At 47.8% G+C, this 26026-nt stretch overlaps 1 protein-coding gene across 4 annotated transcripts in view; it reads right to left on the reverse strand.

Moving 5' to 3' along the window:
• Positions 1–14440: 14440 nt before the first annotated feature.
• LOC139056256 (uncharacterized) overlaps positions 14441–26026 on the reverse strand; it is a 30169-nt gene continuing 18583 nt past the window's right edge. For 3 of the 4 annotated variants that reach the window (XM_070534331.1, XM_070534332.1, XM_070534330.1), the window contains 4 exons: positions 20594–20699; positions 18401–18583; positions 16729–16845; positions 14441–14702 (listed from right to left, as the gene is read on the reverse strand). In XM_070534331.1, the coding sequence (XP_070390432.1) occupies positions 14556–14702; positions 16729–16845; positions 18401–18583; positions 20594–20699 (553 nt within the window). In that variant the 3' untranslated portion in view covers positions 14441–14555. Of the gene's footprint in view, positions 14752–16728; positions 16846–18400; positions 18584–20593; positions 20700–26026 lie in introns of all 4 variants that reach the window. The other variant, XM_070534334.1, reaches the window with a different exon arrangement.

A 26026-nucleotide genomic window follows, 5' to 3' on the forward strand; every position in this document is an offset into this window, starting at 1 on the left:
AAAGGCAACTTCAGTCCTGTTATCTCCGCATACGGCTCGTAAATGGCCAGTTCTTATGGCCAGCAGAGTCAGACAGAACAACGAGAAGAGGGCCGACACATGACTGACTGACTGACTGACTGACTGACTGACTGACTGACTGACTGACTGACTGACTGACTGAGTGACTGACTGACTGACTGGTTGACTGATTGATTGATTGATTGATTGATTGATTGATTGATTGATTGATTGATTGATTGATTGATTGATTGATTGATTGATTGATTGATTCCAAAACCATGAGCCCGGGCTCTCGGACAAGCCCATGTAGAGGACTCGGATCACCCTTCCATTCTGCTTCCATGAGAATGTGGCGGCAGGTTAAGCGAACCCGCGACCTTTTGCTCTGCAGCAGGATGTCCTAGCCACTGAACCACCACAGTGAGTGAGTGAGTGAGCGATTGAGTGAGTGAGTGAGTGAGTGAGTGAGTGAGTGAGTGAGTGAGTGAGTGAGTGAGTGAGTGAGTGAGCGAGTGAGTGAGTGAGTGAGCGATTGAGTGAGTGAGTGAGTTAGTGAGTGAGTGAGCGAGTGAGTGAGTGAGTGAGTGAGTGAGTGAGTGAGTGAGTGAGTGAGCGAGCGATTGAGTGAGTGAGTGAGTGAGTGAGTGAGTGAGTGAGTGAGTGAGTGAGTGAGTGAGTGAGTGAGTGAGTGAGTGAGTGAGTGAGTGAGTGAGTGAGTGAGTGAGCGATTGAGTGAGTGAGTGAGTTAGTGAGTGAGTGAGCGATTGAGTGAGTGAGTGAGTGAGTGAGTGAGTGAGTGAGTGAGTGAGTGAGTGAGTGAGTGAGTGAGTGAGTGATTGAGTGAGTGAGTGAGTGAGTGAGTGAGTGAGTGAGTGAGTGAGTGAGTGAGTGAGTGAGTGAGTGAGTGAGTGAGTGAGTGAGTGAGTGAGTGAGTGAGTGAGTGAGTGAGCGATTGAGTGAGTGAGTGAGTGAGTGAGTGAGTGAGTGAGTGAGTGAGTGAGTGAGTGAGTGAGTGAGTGAGCGATTGAGTGAGTGAGTGAGTTAGTGAGTGAGTGAGCGATTGAGTGAGTGAGTGAGTGAGTGAGTGAGTGAGTGAGTGAGTGAGTGAGTGAGTGAGTGAGTGAGTGAGTGAGCGAGCGATTGAGTGAGTGAGTGAGTGAGTGAGTGAGTGAGTGAGTGAGTGAGTGAGTGAGTGAGTGAGTGAGTGAGTGATTGAGTGAGTGAGTGAGTGAGTGAGTGAGTGAGTGAGTGAGTGAGTGAGTGAGTGAGTGAGTGAGTGAGTGAGTGATTGAGTGAGTGAGTGAGTGAGTGAGTGAGTGAGTGAGTGAGTGAGTGAGTGAGTGAGTGAGTGAGTGAGTGAGTGAGTGAGCGATTGAGTGAGTGAGTGAGTTAGTGAGTGAGTGAGCGATTGAGTGAGTGAGTGAGTGAGTGAGTGAGTGAGTGAGTGAGTGAGTGAGTGAGTGAGTGAGTGAGTGAGTGAGTGAGTGAGTGAGTGAGTGAGTGAGTGAGTGAGTGAGTGAGTGAGCGATTGAGTGAGTGAGTGAGTTAGTGAGTGAGTGAGTGAGTGAGTGAGTGAGTGAGTGAGTGAGTGAGTGAGTGAGTGAGTGAGTGAGTGAGTGAGTGAGTGAGTGAGTGAGTGAGTGATTGAGTGAGTGAGTGAGTGAGTGAGTGAGTGAGCGATTGAGTGAGTGAGTGAGTGAGTGAGTGAGTGAGCGATTGAGCGATTGAGTGAGTGAGTGAGTTAGTGAGTGAGTGAGCGATTGAGTGAGTGAGTGAGTGAAGAAACTTTATTTGGTCCATTATAGACGTAAGCAAACTCCACGCCACCTGGCTAGGCCCACTCGGGGACCATCAGGTGAAACCTGACGACCCTCTCGCGAGGTAACACATTTTACACTAGTAAACACCATCTGAGTGAGGCAATTCAAATCGCAATCACAAATACTCGGCGACACCGACGCGGGTAATTTAATACATCAATGGTGTCATGTTCCTCTACGAACACGCGACTAAGCAATGAAAACACGGTTTGAAATATCATTAAACGCAGTTCTCCGACAAAGCATGGAGCATAGCCACCGCTGGTCACATTCTTTATTTTTCTCTTGCTTCTTTTTGTGACAGCGCATTCGACAAGCTCTCTCGAACCTCGCAGCCGATAAACGGCGTGTTACTGCATCCACGCTCATCTTGTCAGGAGAAAGTGTTGTTCTCTGAATACTTGTTTCTAGCATAAATGTTTTTTTACCGTGAAGCTATATACCTCTATCCCGTAATGCATTTGTCGTGCGCATGCTCAAAAATGTGGCCTGATCCCTAAGGTAGTGAAATACCGGGCCGACCCGCGGGAGAGATGAGCAGGTTTCAAGCACCCGGCTCCTGATAATAATATGAAATAATAAAAAAATTAAATAAATAAAGCAAGATGCATTGTTTCCAGTCTATGACTATACTTGAATCGTTTGTGCACAGCACATGCATCATGTGCACGAAGCATTGCCCCTATCTGCAAAGGACAAAAAGTATGTGAAATCACACACCCTGAACTCGCTAGAGGACAATGCCATCGACCGTAGTGATGTATGTGCCCCACTAACTAAAGACGGAATGTGATATCCGCAGTGTATATATCTCCAAGTGTGATAGCGAGACTTTCATGACCACGCTCTTTGCACGGGTTAACCGTGGTCACACTCCCTGTGATAATCGTTGGAGACTTCAATGCAGACATTTCAAAACCAGACAAGAAATGATACACTCAGGTTGTGCTAGAAAATGCCACATCAATCCAAATAACTCTATGGTCAACAACGGTGATGTATAGATTTAACTTTGGCTAAAATTCTGTCTAAGGTTGTAAACGAACCAATCACTGTATGTCGCAGTAGCTCGGTGTTTGTATGCCGCAGGTTCAGCTCGGTGTTTTCCCTCCATTCCGGCGTCGAGGTCACCCGCGGCGCACCGTCAACTGGAGCTGGAAGCGTCTCATGCTTGAAACGTACCTAGGACGCCGAAATCTCACATGTGGAGACAGCCAGCAACAGTCTGTGGTTGCTGGCGCGCGCGCACGGGTAGCGTTAGTTCGCGGATGGAGACGTGTTTCCTGAGGCCAGCTTTCTTAATTAAAATTATCAAGAGGGCGCAATCCTTGACCTTTTCACACGCATATGTGTTCTCTCACATAGAACTTGCAAATTTTGATTTTGTAGCAGACGCGCTCAATTTCTTTAACCTGCTGTCGTCTGCATTTTTATTCCAGCGTGCTTTTCATTTCTGCTTAACTATTGTTGCTTTTTTTTTACACAGGAAAAATATGCAGCCCAACAACAGCCACATAGCCAAAAGGCAAATTTTGACGCCAACTCGAACAAAAAGTAGCCCAATTTGGCTATTATTAGCCCAATATGGCAACCCTGCTGCGCGCAGTGTCTACGTCGGTGGGCGTCGGTGGAGTCTTGTGATACGCAGTCCATTTTAGGCCAAGCAAGAACAGCTTCGCTGTTAAAAGTGTGGATGTCGGAAACGAAACCCTATTCGCAATATTATCCTACTATTTTACATATATTGTCTTCAACAAGAGCGCGGTCATGATTAAGTAAAAAGAACCATGCTCAATATTGAACTTGTTAGGAACGCCAGTTAAGCTCAACAATTGGCGCAAGCGCTAAAGAAAACGTTCATCTAAATAGAGAATATTACTTAAAGCCGGATAGGGGGTTCCTTGTTATGGCTTTCAAGCAGTGCTGCTCTTGCCAATTTGGCTTCGAAATAGTGCTCTCTGCTCATTCAGCATTCCGTGGCAATCAGTTTCTTTGCAACTGTGTTTACTGAAATTTTTTCTAAACACCATCAGTTTCTTTGTAACTGTGTTTTCCCGTGGGTGTATGAGGACTCGGACACTACTTTGAGAACGGGCCGTGTATACAATCCTTCGTTTCTTATATATGTTATCCTCCTTGTGGAATTGTGCCATGATTGTGACTCGGTGTTCGCATCGTCTCTGTTTTAAATAAACTTTTTCCAAACACAGAAATAAATTCAACAAGAGCGGACACTGCCGTAGAGCCCAGCGGCCGAATCGACTGTAGCGCACCAAGCGGACGGTATTAACTCCTTCCGGTTTCGGTTTTGGGCGCGCGCGGTTTGAACGCTAGCTTGCACGCACTACGCCAGCAGCGCTACTTGGCGCCTTTTTTTTTTTTTTTGCGGCTCAGTCGCACGCAGCCTTTGTGCGGAATCGTTTATTTAATTAAAATGATTTCGAACTATATTCACAAGCCTCCATCGAATCTGTGGCGCGTGCGATTTCATAAAGCAGACGCAAACCGCCTTGCAAAAGTGGAAATGTTCATTTCGCTGTATACATAAATGCTCGTTCCGGGTTTTTTGTGCATTCATCTGACGTTGTGGCACCAGGTAAGCAGCAGTAGTTCCCGTACGAAGCTCCACCGGACGGCATCAGCTGAAGAAAGTAAATTACAAGCAAGTGTCAGTTGGGTATTTAGCCTTTATAGGAATAATGCGTGCAGAAGGGAAACGTGCGAGAGTGGTAGATGGGAGAGATTGCAAACAAAAGCAATTCGCTTCTGCATACATGGCGTCAAAAATACCAGACTCATTCCAAGCCGTACTATAACTTATGAAGAAAACATCGGATTTCCAGGCATTCTCCCATCCGGTGGCATTATTTCCTGCACTTTTAAGAGCTTAAATGAACGGGCGACTGCGCGTTTCTAGAAAAAAAAAAAACTTGGCCACAGCCAATGCGATAGTACGCGACATACACAGAGGTGGCCACAACACAGGCTCTCACCCAGACCACGCTAGACACTCGCAGAATGCCTTCTACTCGCACTCGAGAGAAATGCGTGGGTGCAAAGCCTGTTTTCAGTCGCTCAGAAGGCAGAATTTTCGAGTTCTTGGTTTTGAAGCTCCTCGGCGTTATCTTTTGCGGGTTCTGTCGGCGCAAGCAACACAGTCCAGTCTTATCACTCTTGGCAATCGCTCGTCGCGTCTTCGACAAGCGTGAAAAAAGAATTAAATTATGGGGTTTTACGTGCCAAAACCACTTTCTGATTATGAGGCACGCCGTAGTGGGGGACTCCGGAAATTTCGACCACCTGGGGCTCTTTAACGTGCACCTAAATCTAAGTACACGGGTATTTTCGCATTTCGCCCCCTTCGAAATGCGGCCGCCGTGGCCGGGATTCGATCCCGCGACCTCGTGCTCAGCAGCCTAACACCATAGCCACTGAGCAACCACGGCGGGTGGACAAGCGTGAGTACCGAAAGAAGGTATATGTTGCGGAGCCATAGAGAGCGTCGCGAACTTATCTCACTAAGATTCTGTAAACGCCAAGCTAATGGTATTTCCAACTGGTCGCCTCCATCCTCCGAAGCAGAGGTGGGCACATCGGGCGTTCCCCGACCTCAGTGGTAGAGGACAAGGGCGCAAGTCGAACGTGCGACTCGCTCTCGGAGGACGAAATGGCAGATGCGAAGCCACGTGACTACTACCAACGTCTGATATTTCGCCTATCCAAAGCTCCCGGCGCTGCCGGGAAAAACGACGGACGCGCCGGCGGGACGACCGTTCGTCGAGACGCCAGCTTGCAGTGGCCTAGGTTGCCTAGGTCACGGTGGGCCGTCGCCAACAGCAGCGACGCGACGCGGCGCTGCGATGACGTTTGCAATCTTGACGACTGCTCCGATGACAGGGCTTGGAGCGCCTCAGAGCGCTCGAAGATGGAGGAGAGCAATCGAGAAGAACCAGCCGAACGCAGGGCGCGCGCCCTCTTTCGACCAGCCGAAGACAACGCCGCTCGCGAGAGCGCTCAGAAACGACCAGCCGAAGATGGCATAAGTGTCATCACGTCCGGCTTGCTTTATTGCTGTCTCACAACCACAGGCGCGGCGAGCGTGCCTCAGAAGCATCCCAAAAAGTAACGAATTACAATAATTTAAGGGGTCAGGGAATGCGTCACGAACTTGTCCCAGTAAGATTCAGTACACGCGAAACTGCAGTACACGGCCGAGCTGCGTTTCCCCAACTGCGTCACAAAGCCAGGTGCGGCGAGCGTGCCCAAAAACTGCCGAAAAAAGTTATAATGACGTTGGGGCTCATACAAAGCGTCGCAAACATCTCCCAGTACGAGCCTTCAACTCAAATTAACTACGCCAGGTCGGCCGAGCTGTTTTCCTCTAGTTACATCACAAGTCTCGGTTCCGTGCCGTGAAGCCACAATTACTTGAAATGCGTCGCACAGTGGCAAACAAAATTTCTCACCTCGCCGTAGTCCAGTAGTGCACCGATGCCGTGCCGAAGTGCAGAAGGAATGCAAGAGTACGCCGGAAGTACAACAAAAACGCTACATCCAAAAGAGACGGTTCACCGAACAGATGAACTTCACATGCGCATCCGGCCTCGCTGGCTTCGGTGGCCTGTCTGGCACATGACGTATGCATCTGTCGCGCGTGGCCGTTGTTAAGAATGGCGAGCTGCAAGGCAAGATTGCCACCCAGTTACGACCGGGGAACAAGACACGCATCCCTCACTCTCCGTCGCTTCAGCTAGGATGCGTTCGATGAAGCGGGCTTTGTGCTGACACCGTCGCCTGATCCTCCAGCCCCATCGCCGTTGTGACGGAACGAGTTCGGCGGGCGAACTATTGTGCCCGAGCTCTCCAGCGAGGACCTGATCTGCTACGCGTGAGCGGGCGGCCGCGGGAAAGCCGTTTTTTGTTGCTTCCCACGCGCGACCGGGACGCATGACACCGAGCTACCCATGGCTCCGAGCTTCCCGGAACGGCGCCCCTCTGACGTCGGCGCCGGACATCGGAATGTGTGTGCCTATGTGTGCGTAAACTGTTCTGCGGGGCGGCGGCAATGAGTAAACGAACGTTCGCACCACCTTGTATCGCGGGAGGACCGAGTGTATAAAAACTGCTGTGGTGCGAATGCTGGATACACTTCTCTTGTGCAGTCATGTTGGACTGACTCTCTTTTTCTCAAGCAGTCATGTTAGACTGATTTAAATACTGTAAATAAACCCATATTCCTCGTTCTCGATGAGAAGCAGTTCTTCCCTTCATCAACGTCCTCAGCGTGGATAAGTTGGACGACGGCATGGGCCAGCTACCTTCGAATTCATGCCGGACTCCAATCTTGACAACGGATCACGAGCGATGGGATTGAGCCCCCAATCCTGACACCGTGCAGTTAGCTTCTTCCTAGGTAACGCAAGAAAAACAAGTCGCCAAGTCGTTGCACGCTGTTTCTCATCACAGTCGCCATGGTGGCTTAGCCGGCTTAGGGGATATGACACTGCGCTGCCAATCATGGGGCCGCGGTATCAAATGCCGGCCGCGAAGGCCGCATTTTGACGGGAGCGAAATGCAAAAAAGTACGTGCATTGGGTGCACGTTAAATAGTCCCACGTGTTCATAATTATCCCCTAGTGCACCACTACGGCATGCGTCGTAATCAAATCGTGCTTCTGGCATGTAAAATCCCCGCATTCAATTTTAGAGCGCAGGTCTTAGGCTTCCGTTCCTGCGTTGAGTATCAGCGTCCCTCGGCGTGACCGAGCGAACGAGCACAGAGAAGGATGAAAGAGCGAATGTGGAGCGCAGCGGGGTTGAAAGGCGGCGAGAGCGAAGAAAGCGCGAGGAGGAAAGCGGGGGAGGAGGGTGCACCGGAAGCGTGAGGAGCAAAGCGGAGTGCCACGCGGGTCGTGTTCCACGGTGGTAACCAGGCATGCGGCGAGCGAGTCCACCGATACCATATGTTGAAACAAAGCGCTGGCGTGAGCTTCGGTCCCATTGCGCATGCGCTAGTTTGCCTGCGCCGCCGCTACTAGAGAATGCGCTCCGCGCGATCTACGCGTTGCCGCGTTCACGTTTTCTCTTTGAACAATGAACGACGCAGCCGTTTGGAATGATTCTTGTGCCGCTGCTGCCAATCGAGGTGCCCGAGCAGAGGCTCAGTGCCGCCTCCGAGCAAACCCCTAAGCAGCCGCGCTCAAAATTCACGCCGTGGAGTGCCGTAATCTTCGGTAATCTTTTTCTTACTACTGTGTTGTTTGTTGTCCCTGGTTCTTCCCTTTCATCACGCACCAATTAAGCCAGATTTAAATGCTTCACGTGTCTTGAACATCTCCAACAAAACTGTCAGAGCAGCGCATGATACCGTCCCCGTCACGCTTGCTGTCTCATTCGGCGTTGAAAGACTTGCGACAATCCCCGTCTACTGAGTGCCCCTCTTAACCTCAATCAAACTTTAGGTATGTGCAAATACCACGTAACTGGACAGAACCAAGGAAATGTTGTTTGCCGTCACTTGGAGATACTCGTATTGTTTCGTGAATTCCGCCTAATCTCATTAGTCCCAAAAAATTAATGAAATTCTAAAATATTATAGTTAGATAAAAGTGTCAGTGAGAATTAATGAAATTCTTAAATATTATAATTAGATAAAAGTGTCAGTGAGAAAATAGTAGAGCAACATGAAAAACTACCGATACAGCTTTCTGTTGCTCAATGCATGCTACGTAACAGTATTTTTCCAAGCAGGTGAGAAGCCCCCGAATAGATGGAAAGTGCCTCGAGCGGCCATTCACGCGGCAATTTTCATGTATTCGCTGGCTTCTTTCATGCTTAGAAAAACACTTTTATGTAGCACGTACTGAGCAACGGAAAGCTTTATTGGGAGTTTTTCATGTTGCTGTGAAGTTTTCTCATTTACACTTTTCGTCTAACTGATGAATTGAAGTTAATTGATTGAACTCATTCTGTAATTACGTGGAAACCAAAAAAAATTATCATAGCATTTCCAAGGGACGGCAAACAACATTGACTTGGTTCTATCTAGCTACGTATCATTTGCATATTTTTTAAAGTTTGGCTCAAATTACGTGAGACACCCTATATGCCTTACCACTGCTTCGGCTGGAATAGTCGTTCGTAGGAACGCGCTCACATATAGGCTAGTCTTCGGATTGCACTTGCGAAAGGAAGCGTCAGATTTTTCTCTCGTGCGTAAGCGTAAAGTAATGGCATCCTGAGTCGTAAGCACATGTACGATACGTGAAGGCATTCCGACAGCTATTACCGATAAGGAAGCAGCGAACAGTCGGTCACGCCTCGTCGCTCAGCAATCATCCGCACGCCGCCGCGCAAGCAGTTAACCACAGTTCCGCATTCACAACAGCTATTTATCATTGTCATTTGAAGCTGCACGCAGACGTTTCATAAATCACACCTGTACTCGACCGATAAACAGAAAAATTTGAAAAGAACGCCAGTGGGGTGCTGAGTGTAATGCCTCATATACATAGTATTTTTTCTTTCAGTGTTGCTGATCGATGGTCGGAACCAGAGTTCCGCATTCAAGGCAACGCCGAAGGGTACTCGTCGACTCAGCAAGCATTGTTCGCGTTGAAAAGAACGCGGTTTCGCACTGACAAAGCGCTCGAAACACGTGCAGCAAAAGTGCCTGAGTGAAGTAAACACGTTAAAGTGGTTTCTATTTGCAGACACAAGCTTGCCCGCATAGTTCATTGTGTCTGAACTGCACTATCAGTTGTTCACCTTGCATGCAAACTACCTCGTTCAAGAGAGGCTCATTCGAAAATTCATTTGTGCAACTGCCCGAGGTAAATGGCTGATTAAGGGGTTCCTTGTGTGCACTGATCTCGAACAATGGCGTTTCGTTTCTAAGCGGCAAAATTTTGTCGACAGACCGGCGAACTACATGACGGGACTCCGGAGACAACAAGAAAACAGTACCGAGCTCGTGTCACTGTTGTATAACGGACAATATGAGTTGCGCACAATGCATGATAACGCCGGTGAAATGTATTCCGTCTCAAACTTTGCGTGCCGTAAAATGTTTTTTCGCTGATGTACATGATCTTTCCTGCTCCTTTATGACCGATCCCATCGTCCCTTGCTCTATTGCTTCTCTTCGTTTTTCTTACTTCAGAAACAGCGGCAAGCCGAGCATGGTTCTTGCAGACGAATTTATTGACTTTCTATCCCCAAACTTCACCATTTCCTTATTGGCTAGGCTGCCCAATTATTTGTTCGCTTGGCTTTTTTGCGTATGCAATATATAAGTAGAGACGGATACTGCAACCAGCGAAACCGCTGGATTGTTGACAGTGGGACAGCATATTCGCGTCTTCTGCATGGATTCGTGCAAGATATTCCTACCAAAGGTGTCCAGCACTCGTCACCACTTTAAACCTTGCTACAAGGGCTCAGATTTCATAACCAGCACCTGTTATCATTCTGAGGACCTTGTGGTGGCCTCAACATAGCGCGTCTGTCATGTGCACTCACCGGATAGGTTGCTTGGTTCCTGCAGTCGAATCGCGTCTTATGGACTTTCTATTCAGGCAGGTGAGGAAGATAGGAGTACTTATGAGTACTGTAAGGCCAGAGATTGAAAGCACGTGTGGTCTTGCTTTTCAAAAAGGCCCAAACAAACATTGTGCGCATGGCTCTCGGTACTAAACGCGAACCATCTTCAACGCGGTCATTGCACCACTTTTCATTGGCCAACCATAAACCGATGGGCGCATACGTGAACTAACGTATACCGACTGATGGGTGCAATGCGCTGTCTTGTCTTTGACATCATCTCGACTGCAGTAACCAGTGCAGATCGTTGCCTCCGCAGTTTTTCCATATTGTCAGTAATAAACGCGAACCATCTTCAACGCAGTCATTGCACCACTTTTCATTGGCCAACCATAAATCGATGGGCGCATACGTGAACTAACGTATACCGACTGATGGGTGCAATGCGCTGCCTTGTCTTTGACATCATCTCGAGTGCAGTAACCAGTGCAGATCGTTGCCTCCGCAGTTTTTCCATATTGTCAGTAATAAACGCGAACCATCTTCAACGCAGTCATTGCACCACTTTTCATTGGCCAACCATAAATCGATGGGCGCATACGTGAACTAACGTATACCGACTGATGGGTGCAATGCGCTGCCTTGTCTTTGACATCATCTCGAGTGCAGTAACCAGTGCAGATCGTTGCCTCCGCAGTTTTTCCATATTGTCAGTAATAAACGCGAACCATCTTCAACGCAGTCATTGCACCACTTTTCATTGGCCAACCATAAATCGATGGGCGCATACGTGAACTAACGTATACCGACTGATGGGTGCAATGCGCTGCCTTGTCTTTGACATCATCTCGAGTGCAGTAACCAGTGCAGATCGTTGCCTCCGCAGTTTTTCCATATTGTCAGTAATAAACGCGAACCATCTTCAACGCAGTCATTGCACCACTTTTCATTGGCCAACCATAAATCGATGGGCGCATACGTGAACTAACGTATACCGACTGATGGGTGCAATGCGCTGCCTTGTCTTTGACATCATCTCGACTGCAGTAACCAGTGCAGATCGTTGCCTCCGCAGTTTTTCCATATTGTCAGTAATAAACGCGAACCATCTTCAACGCAGTCATTGCACCACTTTTCATTGGCCAACCATAAATCGATGGGCGCATACGTGAACTAACGTATACCGACTGATGGGTGCAATGCGCTGTCTTGTCTTTGACATCATCTCGACTGCAGTAACCAGTGCAGATCGTTGCCTCCGCAGTTTTTCCATATTGTCAGTAATAAACGCGAACCATCTTCAACGCAGTCATTGCACCACTTTTCATTGGCCAACCATAAATCGATGGGCGCATACGTGAACTAACGTATACCGACTGATGGGTGCAATGCGCTGTCTTGTCTTTGACATCATCTCGACTGCAGTAACCAGTGCAGATCGTTGCCTCCGCAGTTTTTCCATATTGTCAGTAATAAACGCGAACCATCTTCAACGCAGTCATTGCACCACTTTTCATTGGCCAACCATAAATCGATGGGCGCATACGTGAACTAACGTATACCGACTGATGGGTGCAATGCGCTGCCTTGTCTTTGACATCATCTCGACTGCAGTAACCAGTGGAGATCGTTGCCTCCGCAGTTTTTCCATATTGTCAGTAATAAACGCGAACCATCTTCAACGCAGTCATTGCACCACTTTTCATTGGCCAACCATAAATCGATGGGCGCATGCGTGAACTAACGTATACCGACTGATGGGTGCAATGCGCTGCCTTGTCTTTGACATCATCTCGAGTGCAGTAACCAGTGCAGATTGTTGCCTCTGCAGTTGTTTCATATTGTCAGACAGAGAGCAGTTGGCCTGCAAGCAGTTCATGTCGCAAAGCTGGCACCTGAAACCAAGTATTGGGAAAATAATGATTATTTCAATTTCTTCAATTTCTTTTTCGCTTATTAGGTGGGCACATGCTTTTGCACACGTTCCTTGAGTCGTTCGTAACCGATTATAATGCGCCCCAACAAAACTTAAGCTCACTGCTCGCGATTTACTCTTGAACGTAAAATCCGCCTTTATTCAACGTTATATGTAAACTCATAAGATTCCAGCTGAAAGTTACAGGTATACATCCCGCTGCCTGGAAGTCTGGTAATCGTGGAAAATAATTTTCTATTTCTGTTCATCACTAAAACCTGGTAGTTCTGACGTCACTGCTTATTCTTTCGGTATTGACAAATCCCTAGCTGTGTGCGCTCTTGTAGCGTTCGCATAGGCTTTAGACCAGGGAGGGCAGTAATTTTTCATGGCACTTCTCTTGATAACCAAAAGTTTGTCCCACTGTTGAGCAGTCATTAGTAGGAACTGCGCTTGATACTTATTACGAGGCTGTAGGACAGAGCTCACGGGGCGACGAGCCATGTCAGTGCGAGGCCCACCACGTCCGTGGCGAAATTCTGCGAATCATGGTCAACTGTTCCTGCTGACCTGTTGCTTATCTTCTTGATACACTTCAAGCTAGACCACGATTGGTGACCTTCCAGGCCAAGAACCCGCCGCTCTTCTGTCTCAGGAATCAGCGATAAGCCAATCTTGAGACGACAGGCGGTGTCGCAAACTGATTTTCTGCCCGGCGGTTTGTTGGCAACGTCTATGTAGCGAGATTTCTATGTCGATATCTGGAGTCCAGCGGACTGCACGTATTCGTGTGACGCATTGAGACTTTTCTGCAGTTGTTTACACTGTATCTCAAGGTATCTGTGAGTGGACCACAGTGTGACGTCCTCGGCATAAATGAGAAATCTTATATTATCAACGTCCTCTAGTTCATACGCTATAGGTTTGAAGGCAACATGAAATAAAAATTGCTGGCTCTCCCGCAATCGAGAGTAGTAGTAAGCATGAAATGGCAACAGCCAAAGCAGATTGGTTGGAGATGATACTAGCCACACTATTACAATGTTTGTCGCGAACGTTCGTAACGGCACACCCCACCACACCACACAGCCCCACATAGCACCCCGACATGCTGTGCGCTAGTCCATATGGACGCTTCCCAGCTAGCTGAAGAAAACCGCCTGAAGGCTGCACGACAGGCAGTGAAAGACGTCAGGGAGACAGAGCGCAATGCCCGCCTGAAGGAGGTGACGCAAAACTCGTGCCGCGGAACTCACGGACCGCTGGCGTTCACAAGAGGCAACCTTGTCTCAGCACTAAAGGATCACAATGACGTGTGTGGCGCCCTCTATCTGGCTTTTGAACGTCGCCATTGGAAATGGCAAGCAAAACTTCAGCGTACTAGAAGTTCCAGCTTGAGTAATATTGTGAACAAACATTATAAAGAGCTTGGAAGCAATATATTTAAACATTTGTTTGGGCACTAACTAGCGTATGTAAAGTGGTCCTATGCAAAGTGTTGGGGACCGGAGACAGCACTTTCTTAAGTTTTGACTGATTGCCCGGATCTCGTTTTGTTCTCACAACTTGGCCGGATAACTGATCCGGCTTTTGGCTCAAGGTCACTTGAAGGTCGCCGGCAACGCGAGGTGAAAACTTTTCAAGCGTAAGAACGGTGCCAGAACGGACGCTTCATGTAAAAGAACTGGACTGCTGCCCGTCTACAAGTGTAGAAAATGTTCGGCGGGTTAAGAATTGATCAAGCTGTAGACTATGAAAGATGTACATGGACACCACATTTTATAAGTCACTATTGCAGGATCTCTACGAAATGGGCCTGCATGCTTATATTTAGTTCCATACTGACGATATGCCGCGTGGCAACCCAAGCAGCGAACAAAAAAGATCCCTAGCGCTCCCTTCAGTAGCGCTTTTTACGTTGTGTGCCAGCAAGCCTTGGTGGAGCACGGGAAACACGTTGAAAGTTGCATGCTGGTTCAAAGCGAGACAAAAGTTACCCGCTTGTAGCTGAGTGCTCGCTTGTGTGGTCATGCAACAGTTATCATGTACCGCTCAGAATTAACTCGGCCTTATTTTCTATAACGCCAGGGACCAGTGTCTACAGATGAAGACAACGCTTCTCTCCAGCGACGCAGAAATGAGTGACGCATTTTTTGTCGTATTCTTTTTGAAAGTAAATATGTTATGCTGACCATGCTTTCTTTTGTATTTATTATGTTCTCTGCAGTCCAATGACGCTGGTCTGGTCAGGCAATTGATAGCGGGAAAGCAGTAATCTATCGTCGCTCTCGGCTCAACACAGAGCGCTGGAGCAGGCGCAGCCTTGGGAATTCGCCCTTCTTGCAAGCGTTCTTGAAGTCGTCCAAGTCGATGTTGTCCGCCAGCAGGCAGCCGACGTGGTGTCCTCGAGACAGCTTGTCAATCTGCGACGTTCAAGGGGCCCGGCGCGCCGAGTCAGCGTAAAAGACGTTACTGGGGCGTAAGAAGTAAAAAAACAAAGACAACGAAAAACGAACGACAAGTTACGCAAAGGCCCCAAGGGTCTTACTGACGGCGAAAGAGCGCGGTAACCAGATCATAGCGGGGAGGGATAACATAAAGAAACTATCCATCGTATACGTCCTTCGATGTCTGCGCTCTCCCAGATTCTCTGCATGCCCCTTCTACAGGTTAATTAACAGTTTTACAGTTTGTCGAGTGTGACGTAAACAATAATCACATAAGGCGACAAGGGGGAACCTAGTTGCGCTCCTCTTAGTTGCAAGTAATCGAGAAATGCACATTCAGCTGCTTTCTTATTATAACCTTGAAAGGTCTTGCGCCTGCATGTAGCTATTCTTGCTCAAACTTAGCAGTTATAGATTACATGATCTTTTGCCCACATCGTTAAATAGAACTTTTAGCATCCTTAGTTCCCTGCCTCGTCCGCGAAAAGAAAGAAAAACGTATTTGATTATCTAATCTTAATCTAACTCAATTACCTCTAGTAAATCAATGAACGGGGCTAATTGGTGGACGTTCATGATTGTGTCGCGCTTAGTATTACAATGATCGAAGAGAAAAAAATGAAGTGTTTTAGTTATCTCGTCAGTGTAATACTAAGCGCAACACAATCATGATCACTTACTTCGAATAATTATGAGCTACTGACTTCTAAATGCATTAAGAGACTTCTATCTTTTCTTGACCAAAGACCCAGCAGGTCACAGAAATCGCAGGCTTTTAGTTGTACCTGAAAGCTCTAGTAAACTCCTGGAGAAGGCCGACGCTCAATGTAAAGCGGCGCTTTCTTTGAGCTGCTGCTGCGCAACTACAAACGCACCAAAAGCAAAGTGTGTCGACCTTCGTCGCAGTCATGCCGACCTTCTCCTTGTTAGGACAAATTGCACCGAGAGCCCCGAATGCACACAACGAGATGTCGCTCCATCAGTAACGACGGGTGCAGAACTATGCCGTTGACATCTCTGTCTCTGCGATAGGCGGAGACGCACGTAGTTTATAAGCAATGAAAATATAATTATTGCTTTTTATGGACGAACTTATCAAACAGGTCTGTATGTCTGTATGATACAGATGTAATTTTCTGTTTTGCACAACAATAATTACGAAGAAGAGGGTGATGTTTTCTCTCGTTAGAACCCATTCAACACCATGTAACAACCTGAACGTCTTTCGTGCGGAGTGTTCATGACCTGGATATCCCAATTTTAACGCCACGCACTTGCTACCATTACGTGCCGTTCTCTCATTTCGTGTTCTTAGATTTACCAAGAGGACACGCTATACTTCTGGTTTTACAAAGCTTGTTATGAGGTACTCTCGGGGGATGTCTGGAGAATTGCGATCTAGTGCTGCACAAGTTGAAATTAAATCTTCGCTTTACTATAAGACAATTACTTGAAATATGGTAATTTTGATCCCTTGATCCCGCGACCTCGTGCTGAGCACGAGGTCGCGGGATCGAATCCCGGCCACGGCGGCCGCATTTCGATGGGGGCGAAATGCGAAAACACCCGTGTGCTTAGATTTAGGTGCACGTTAAAGAACCCCAGGTGGTCAAAATTTCCGGAGTCCTCCACTACGGCGTGCCTCATAATCAGGAAGTGGTTTTGGCACGTAAAACCCCAAATATTATTATTACTTGAAATATGTCAGATTTTGAACGCCTCTTGGGTTGGCAATTCTGTTCGGTTCTTAAGGCATTGCCACTAATCAACGTTGAAGGTGACAGAAATGAAGGGGTGTCGCCATCCCACTCTTCTCCATACCAAAGGATGATTTCTGCTGCAGATACTTGTCCTAGCAGCTCAGTCTCTTATCAAGTGAGCACTGCCCCAATCGAGGATCCCACCTCCTTGATCCCGTCGTCAGAGGTCAAGCATTCGCCGTGACACTTGAACACCCCTACGCGAACGTAACAATGACGTGAACCCCCAAAAAGCGAGTTACCTTTATCTCCATCGACATGTCGTCATCGAAGCCGAGCCACGCCCCACCTACGTGCACGTACGTCGAGAGAGTGGCATCGTCGAAGTGCCGGTGAGGATCTCTGTACTCCTCGCAAAGCTGATGTGCAAGACAAGGGTGAAAAGAAAAAAAGAAAACACGTGACATCGAAAATGCTCTACTGTTATGATTACATGTTCTTGTGATGTTTCGAAGTGGTAACAAACTTGGTTAAAACACGTTGGCGGGCTAGTTGGTTAGAATTCATGGTAGAGTGTATAAGCGCGACTGGGCGAGGACGAAGAAAGAAACAGATACACAGACACAGCGCTTCAGCGGTTACACAGCACAGCACACAGCACACAGTGGTTACAAACATTTGTTCTTTTTCTAACTAGTTGCAAGCAAACGTCGCGCGTGGAGAAACCATTCGGCGTGGCACGATGTTACAATCTATGAAGTACCATAGCTCAGTCACTCAAATTTCGATGTCACTTTCTCGACCCTTTCTTTGGACCATTTCGAGCATAAAATTCTTAGGTCTAAATTTTCTCGCGTGACTGCAGTTAAGCCTGCCACGAGCAGTTTGGGGCGATGGGAAGGGCGCTTGAGATAAGATACTGCATCTCGGCGGTGAACAACGAGGTGTTTGATAAGACACTCTTTGTCGTACTGTTGCCATATAATTGTTTCGTACAAATGAGATTCCACCACAGCTCTTGAACATTGTCCTCCGCGTAAGTGACGACAAAGTATTTCATAACGCCGCGAAATGGGACGAACCTATTCCGCGGAATCCCCAGACAGCAGCTGCTTAGCCGTTTGTATACATGACCCTTCGCTCCGTGAAAAAAATTACGCGCCTCTTTACGACGTTGGCACTAATGAGGAAGTCTTAAGCTAGCCAGTGTTTAACGGCGCTAGATTAACAACAAGGGGACATTTCAGAAGTATCGTACAGTACAGTACGCGTACGTTTTACGACTGGTTCGAACATACCATACACTACGCACTAGCCTACGCACACGTATTGACGTAATCGCTCGTTTATTTAAAAAAAGCACGTTGCGTTATGCGCATATATTCAGATGTAAAATCTGTTGAAAACGGGCTCTTGCGACACTGAATCTGTCTACGTTAGCTCATATGTAAATGTGCGGTGCCATTAGGCGCGCTTATCTGGCGTAGAGGTTTATATAGGGAATTCCTTGACCTACCACTCCTATACAAGCGTAGCCCTTGAACGATCTCGAAAGCAGCGACTGCTATCTTTTTTCCTGTTAAGTACAGTGCACGGCGATTCAAAACCCGACACTCGCATGATATACCGGTGCTGCTTTTTTTTTCGCACCACCGGTTGTCTCAGAGGACACCTATCTGATGCATTGCGGTATACGATGGAAGCGAGAGCCTTTCTGAAGCGTCTCGACTCTGTTTGGCTCTCGAGCCAACACCCAGTGTTCATCGGCGGCACTTGCAAAGCGCCGGCCGCCATGCGCTCCGAGTATCCCGTTTCAATCGCTGAGCACCGTGCATTGACACACCACTGTGGAATATAATAGAATCGCACTAGCAGGCTGTCAGCAGCGCGATAAATGCGCGCCTCACATCGTCGCGCGTATGACGGTGTATGTTAAACTGGGTTTCCCGAACACAGAAGGACAAGCGCACACACCTCCGAGTAGGAGAAACCCGTGTTGACGTTAGAGGATAACGATCCAACGCCGGGGTTGGACGGAGCGTCAGCGTCCTGGTCGGAGACGTTAAACTTGTACACGGCCAGCGACACGCTCAAGCAGACGTGATCGCGGTCCGGGGACAGCAGCCTCAGGCTCTCTGCCAGCCGCATCGCGTTCTCCTGAAAAGCGGAAGAAATGTTATGTAATAATAACAATATTTGGGGTTTTACGTGCCAAAACCACTTTCTGATTATGAGGCACGCCGTAGTGGAGGACTCCGGAAATTTCGACCACCTGGGGTTCTTTAACGTGCACCTAAGTCTAAGCACACGGGTGTTTTCGCATTTCGCCCCCATCGAAATGCGGCCGCCGTGGCCGGGATTCGATCCCGCGACCTCGTGCTCAGCAGCCCAGCACCATAGCCACTGAGCAACCACGGCGGGTGAAATGTTATATGTTATGAAATTTTAGACAAAGGGAGGGGAGGAAAGAAAAGCACTAACGGTGGTGTCACTCAAAAGGACGTACGTCTTGTTGGACGAGTTGGTCACAATTCATCTTGGGTAGTAGGCGCGAACACACACAGAAACACGGAAGGAGACGGGACACTGTGTGCGGACAAGGCGAATGTGCATCTGTGAACTAGAGCCGAAGGATGTCGCGTTGCGATTTCTTTGATTTGATTCTTTTTGTTGGCCACTTTCTCGTACCAAACACTGAGCGCGATCTTTCTCGGTGCAGTTCCGGTTTGGACGCCGGCTCTGGCGTAGCTCGTTAGTCAATCTGCTGGCGTTTACAATTAAACGGGCGCAAGGCAAACATCTCATATGTATCTCGCGTCACTGTCAATTCGAACCAATGATTTGTGCGTTTGGGCGAAAATGCCGATGTAAGACGATTGTTACTCGCACCCGTTGCTCTGAAGACAGTTTGCGGAAGACTTGACGCGCAGGTCGAATGGATAACAACTGAATACTGGCAAGCGCAATTCCAAGACGGGACAGAAGATAGACACAGAAGCACAGAACAACCGATGCATAGCTAATACAGGCACCATGATACATCGGTTGTTTTGCGTAGCAAAAAAAAGCAGGTTTTACAAATGATACTGTATATGCTTCTTGATATGATGCATTGGTTGGCTTGGTGGGCAGTGCGCTTGCGCGATCTTGGTCTGCTGTGTACTTAAGTAGGCGAAATCTGCAGAATAATATTTGGTGGTGGCTTAGCTTTTGTCCAGTGCTTCTGTGCCCATCTTCTGTCCCGTCTTAGAATTGCGCTTACCAGTATTCAGTTGTTAAGCGTGAACCAACAAGCCCAGCAACCAATTTTGTTAAAGTCGAATGTAATACTTGTAACATTACCCTTTACGCGTAGACGTCTTCTTATAATGAAATGGTCACAACCAAGTGTTTGTACCATTTGTAACATGGTCACCCACTGGTTAGATTCCACCAGTCGTAGCAAGTAGAGAGTAGGAGGCTTCGGTTTTTTCGACCGATTACTTCGAACCGCAAAAGAGAGAACTAGTTTTGCGCGCATTCACCTGACAGGGTGTTCAAAGTGAAGCGTACTCGACATTAAGCGATGACAAAACTGCTCTCCCCGTAAGGCCCCAACATCAGTCTCGAAGAATGGCGTCCAAAGGAGCGGCTAATATATTTCACAGGGACCACCTGAGGGACAGCCTTCACAGATACAATGGGGATCAACACGATGACAGCGTATACAGTTACTGCACAAGTCGCAGGGTCCATCCTGCTGCCCATAACACATGAACCACCAAAAAAAAATGATTATCTAACGAGCAGAAAATGTTGAAATTTTCGTTCTCCAGAAACAGACATCAATTTCGCAACAACAGTTCTCTCTTTCTCTTTTTTTAATGGTCCACTAGTTCTCTGACAGTCTCGTTGCCTGGATGGCATTTATACGGCGTCTACCAGCTACGAAATCGCACCAAGAGCACTGTAGTCGACTAAGCACGACCTCATTTGTTCATGCGGTATTTAATGTATGGGCGGCAAGGACATTTCGAGCCTCCAAATCGCCAGCGACTCTGGCAAAGGCTCATACCGCACTCTAGTGCTCTCTACGAGCGTGACGCGAGCTGCATGCGGTCTATGCGTGTTTTATTGCTATATCGTTATTATCATCGCGAACTTGGCCGTGTAGGCGTGCGGACTCACCACGGAATAGGACTTGCGGTTTGGCGAAGCAAAGGGATTTGGAACCGAGGTGCCGATGCTGCGTACGTTGCGTGGGTCGTGGCGCAGAAACACCTTGTGCACTGACCTGCAGCAGGCACAAGCGATTTGCATTCAAGTCATCACGGCTGCCATCTTGAGGTATACTAGCACATCGAGAAACAATAAATGTGCCACCACGACAGGCGCGATCTTGCGTCGATGGACAAATCGATAGCAGTGATAACCCGGTGAAAAATTCCCACTGTAAAAAAAAATCTGAATAACGTACGAGTGATGATACGTTGCACTGGGTGACGTCATCGTGGCCGCCATGTTCGAGCACTAGCACGGCGAGAGGCTGCATTTGCGAATTCGCGTCAAAACTATCTACAGTATAGTAAGTACCTATAGTATGTATAGTAAGCCCCTATAGTAAGTATAGTATAGTACCTCACTTGTATGAAGGAAAAAAATCCTACACTGATGTCCACACTTACTGCGGCATAACAGCAAAATGTCAACTGCTTTATGAGTGCTCTAGCGCTTCTTCACGAGCGGTGAGCGTGGCGTCTTATTATTTTTGAACATCCTGCAGAGCGTTCAAATCTCAGTCTGCCTCACAGCCAGCAGTCGCGCTGTCACCCTGAGCGCAATATCATATCGTACACCTACAGTAGCCAAAAGCCACGCCCTAATGGTATGCCCAGCTGTGACAACGAATGATCTGTCGTGTCTGCGCACAGGCTGCCTCGCTCCGGAGTCGTCAGAGTTTATGGTCAACGTAGAAAAGAGGAAACATAAACCTGTCTAGTTCTATCTTGTCCTATTTTTGAATTCTTCCAATTTTTTTTTATTATAGTAACAGTAAGATTGGCAAAATCGTGAAACACGTTTAGTGAGCTGCTTTATCTATACCGGACATTGAGGCTTGTCCATCTTTTTTACGAGACGGCCAAGTAATATAACGTTCTTCATGTGGCCTTCCGTTTTCTAGCTTCCTCTGCTAGTCTTTTAATAAACGGTTGATATAAATAAACCTGGCTAGTCGAGTACTGTCAAGGGGTGGTGCGAATCTAACCTGTATTGCTACAGTCACAAAGAGTAACTTCGCGACCAGCCTATAGAACACAAATAGAATGAACTGCTTGTCCTCTTGCCAGCTTCGACGAAGTTTTGAAAATTGCATCGCGCAGTAGCTTTCCACGAAAGAGAATTACATGACGGACGGTGATAAAAGGTCTTCTCGGTATATATATATGAACACTATACAGGAAGCGTACTTCGAGCAAGAGACTCGAGCATTACACGACGGATTCACCGGTTTTCGTCAAGCCACCGATATCTCGAGCAGCATGGGGTTCGGTCAGATATTTGGAGGTGTACCATCCGAGTGTAGTCCGAGTTTATATGTAAATAGCTGACGTCCCACTTCAAGCGATGCATCGTGGGGTGAACAAGGGAAGCTTCAACACCGAGCCAACCTTTCGTGAAGGGGCTTGTCTTCGTGGACTGTCTCCAAGGACTCCTTATCAAAACGTTGGCTCCAGGTTGATGTATTCCTTGCTCGCGTACGGTTTATCTTACTACTACCCCTTTGTCCTAGTTCACGCCACAAACGAAACGCTTTGCAATGTCTGTAGTAGGGAATTCTCCCAAGCTCCCCCTCTACAGCCGTCGCCACTTGTACCACTCCCAACACGAAGAGCAAACACGACAATACTGCTGGTAAAAATTCAGATGGCTCAACGAAAGGCTTGTCTCTTGCCGTTAACGTACACTCGTGTTATGCTTCTGTGTCTTTTTCTTTTTAGTTTTATTCTTGTCTCTACCTAAGTTGACAGATCCTCGGTACAGTACTGTTTTCATACGCCATGCAAACGATCGCAGCACTGAAGGTTCCCGATAGCCAGTGCTGCTTGCTGTCAAGTTAAGCCCTACACGGTCGAGACAACGTACAAAACGAACAAAAAAATAGCAAGAAGACGTCGGCGCTTTTCATACCGCGGCTGGTCATCGACGCTTGTAAGGCCACATTAACCGGTCCTTTAGTACTGCCACTTTTTCATTGTTTCTTTGTCATATCAAAACGAGCCGAATCAGTCTTGTTAATGAGGGCGAGCCATCCGAGAGGTCTGTTTAAGAAGACCGTGGCGTTAAGGTCTCGCGCTTCCAGTGAGGCCCGCAGCATATATAACGTTTCGTGTTTATCCTAAATCACGGCAGTGCCCGTACGCATCACAGACAACTCTTTGCGTACAATTACGCCGGGAAATTGATAACGCCGTGAGCCGACGTTCTCTTCGCACTGCGCACACGTGTACGCCGGACTAGTTATATAGGCGTCGCCACGAAACGAGTTAATTTGCATGCGAAGGTGGCCGGTCTGGGGGGCGTCCCCCGCTTATGGTAAACAGCGCCGGAGACATTCCGTAATTTATACGCATTCGAGAGGCGAGCTTACATACGCTGGCCTCCGGCCGCCCACCAATTATCCACTTAGCATTCAGTGCCGAGCATGACGGTGCGATTTCGAATCATCATTCTTCTCTGGGGACGCCATGACTCGAGCTAATAAGTATCAAAGCTAACGATGGCATCTTGCAAGAACTTTTGCAGCTGCGAGTCATCCCGAACCTTTTATATTGTTTATTTTGTTTTATTTTGCTCGTAGTCGTCCAGACGAGTCAATTTGGAGCCCCTTCTGCGCCTGTGGCATTCTCTATTTCTTTGGGGACGTAGACCTATAACGACTGCAATTGCAGACTGTGCTAGAAAAAGATCTACGTGACTGAGTCGCACTTTGAATCTATTTCCTGCCGTGTTTTCTATTAAATGACTGTTACGCCACAGGCGATTTCCCATCTTAACCTCACCTTGCATGACGCACCTTGCACCTTGCTTAACCTCACCTTGCATGAAATTCCCAATTAGGTACGCTACATGATTAAACAAGAAAAAGGCCTTTGGCCAAGCAGTCCAAGCGTGAACGTGAAGTTAACCTGCAACGACAAATAGCAAAAGGGGTGTAATAACAGTAATTTTTTTAGACCGAGTCTTATACGAATCGAGTAGTGCCAGAAGCGAGTCGAATACGAGTCGAATATCGAGCACGCTTTTAATAGTTCTGGAAAAATGAACAACCGCTTCCACAATTAATGTAATCTATGTTCGCATACTATAGTATTCACAAGATTAGCAAGCATCTGTCATTACAAAGCACGTTACGAAGCGTCGTCTATTAAAAAAGCAAATAAACGGAGCACCAGGAAGAAATAATTGCAACTCATTTGCGCACGCAGGACTCTTCGGAAAGTGCAAGCGATCGCTGTTCAGCCGGTCAAATCTGGCTCCTTGAGTGACGTATATATAGCCCGCTCCACTACGCGTACGTCCTCGTGTTTCATGCCTATATACACGATGCCCAGTGGCATGAAAGTTGTCATATCTCGCTCCAATCTTATGTCTCGTGGCGCACATCTAATGTTTCGAAGCATTCGAGAAATATTCGACCAAAAAATTTTCGCACGTACGAACGGCGATGCATTCGATTCTAAGACCGAATCGAACAGCGCACTATGCAATTCGTTGTCGCAAAGCTTCTGATTTTCGCGTGTGCCTGGATAGCAGAACGTGTGCAGTATCTTGACATCTCGGCTTGAGGGTAAAAAAAAAAAAGGAAAACCGCCAGTGTTTGTTGTAGTGTGAAGCGTACTGTCTGTCCAGCTCAGACTACACTGTATGCGCACAACTGTTCAGCGGGAACGCTGTGTGCGTTTGTGCACACGATGCTCAGGCCGACAGCGGAAACGCGGAATCCTGCGCTGACTGCAGAGCGGACTTAACGGAGCGTGAGGGTTCGGCCGCTGGGCTTAGTCGTTGTTTGCGGTGAAACGCAATTGAATTATGGAGTTTTACGTGCCAAAACCACATTCTGATTATGAGGCACGCCGTAGTGGGGGACTCCGGAAATTTCGACCACCTGGTGTTCTTTAACGTGCACCCAAATCTAAGTACACGGGTGTTTTCGCACTTCGCCCCCATCGAAATGCACTCCGCCTTCCGCCCGGGCGCGGCATTAGAACTAGACTGAGACGGTGCATACTGCCATGAACAAGTTATTGCAAAACTTGATATATATTATAGGGCGTTGTCACACTTAATAAATTACCTGTAATATTTAACTAAAAGACGTTTGCTGCCGACAGATAAGTTTTTAAAAACGCATTTCTGTAGCTCTTGCTAGATATTTTAAAGAAGTATGTATCAGAAACTCGCCAAGCTTATTTGAGTCATTATTGCGGCTATGTTGGATGATATGTTGCCGTTCGTGCGTATAAATTGACTCCAGCAGCGTTCATAATTGCATTTATAATTCGGACAGGGCTTAGCGTTGCCGATGTAAGCACCTCAAGTATACGGCAGCATACTTCGAATGTGATGATTGCGACTTCTCGACAGCAACGCTCGCGCGCATGCGCCACGGCCGACCGCGCATACCCTAATTTCTCACGGTGACCTTTTAATGCCTCGTGTCCCTTACAAACATGCAGTTTCGGGCACACTGTGACGCGTTCGCTCAACACGCCTCGACTTGCCGATTAGGCGCAATCAAAGTGGGTGAAGTCCGCCTGTGACACTATAAACAAACGCGTGATCGATGACGTCATCTAGTTGTCCGTCTTCCAGCGCAGCTGCCCAATGCTCTAACCATGAGACACGATTGCGCGCGCTTCTCCGTTGAGTAGACAGTTTTAGTTGCACGTACGTGGAGGCTTTGCGTACGTAGAGCTTCTACGTGTAAGCAGTGCGCATGCGTAGAACGTAGCGGCCGCGCGCTGGTCTCACGGACGTACGTGAGATTCAACTGTTTGCGTGCGTTTCTTGCGCACGTAGACAGCTCCGCGCAGGAGTTTGGCGAGATCACGAACAAGCGATAGCGGGCCGTGCACGCGCAGACGGCTCGTATCGAAACACGGCGACAGGATTGAATTGGCTACCGCCGTGTTCACATTTCCCGATAGATGGGGCTACGGGGCCCCTCTTGGCGTGCGTCGCGTACGTGTAGCTAAAAGCGTTTCAGATGGCGTGCATGTGAGGTACTTCGGCTTTTCACGTTTGCTTACGTGAAGTCTCTACGTGAGTGTAACTAAAACTGTCTAATGTTGCTCTTTGAAACGTCTGGCGCGTTCGTCACGCGCCACTTCCCATGCAGCGTACTTTCCCTCGTGACCGCCAGCGTTTTTATACGCTGGTTAGATGGAAATGCCTTCGGGATCGGCACCACACCTTTAAGCCTGACGACGACACTTCCAAAACGGGTGAGGTCCGCTTGCGAAGCTATCGCAATAAAAAGTATTTTAGTGATCATTCCAACGGGCACAGGCGTCATCCGAAACAAGCAACAGCTGGCTTTACGACGACGCTGACATACAA

Source organism: Dermacentor albipictus, chromosome 2, assembly GCF_038994185.2.
Source record: "Dermacentor albipictus isolate Rhodes 1998 colony chromosome 2, USDA_Dalb.pri_finalv2, whole genome shotgun sequence".
NCBI classification, from domain to species: Eukaryota; Metazoa; Arthropoda; class Arachnida; order Ixodida; family Ixodidae; genus Dermacentor; species Dermacentor albipictus.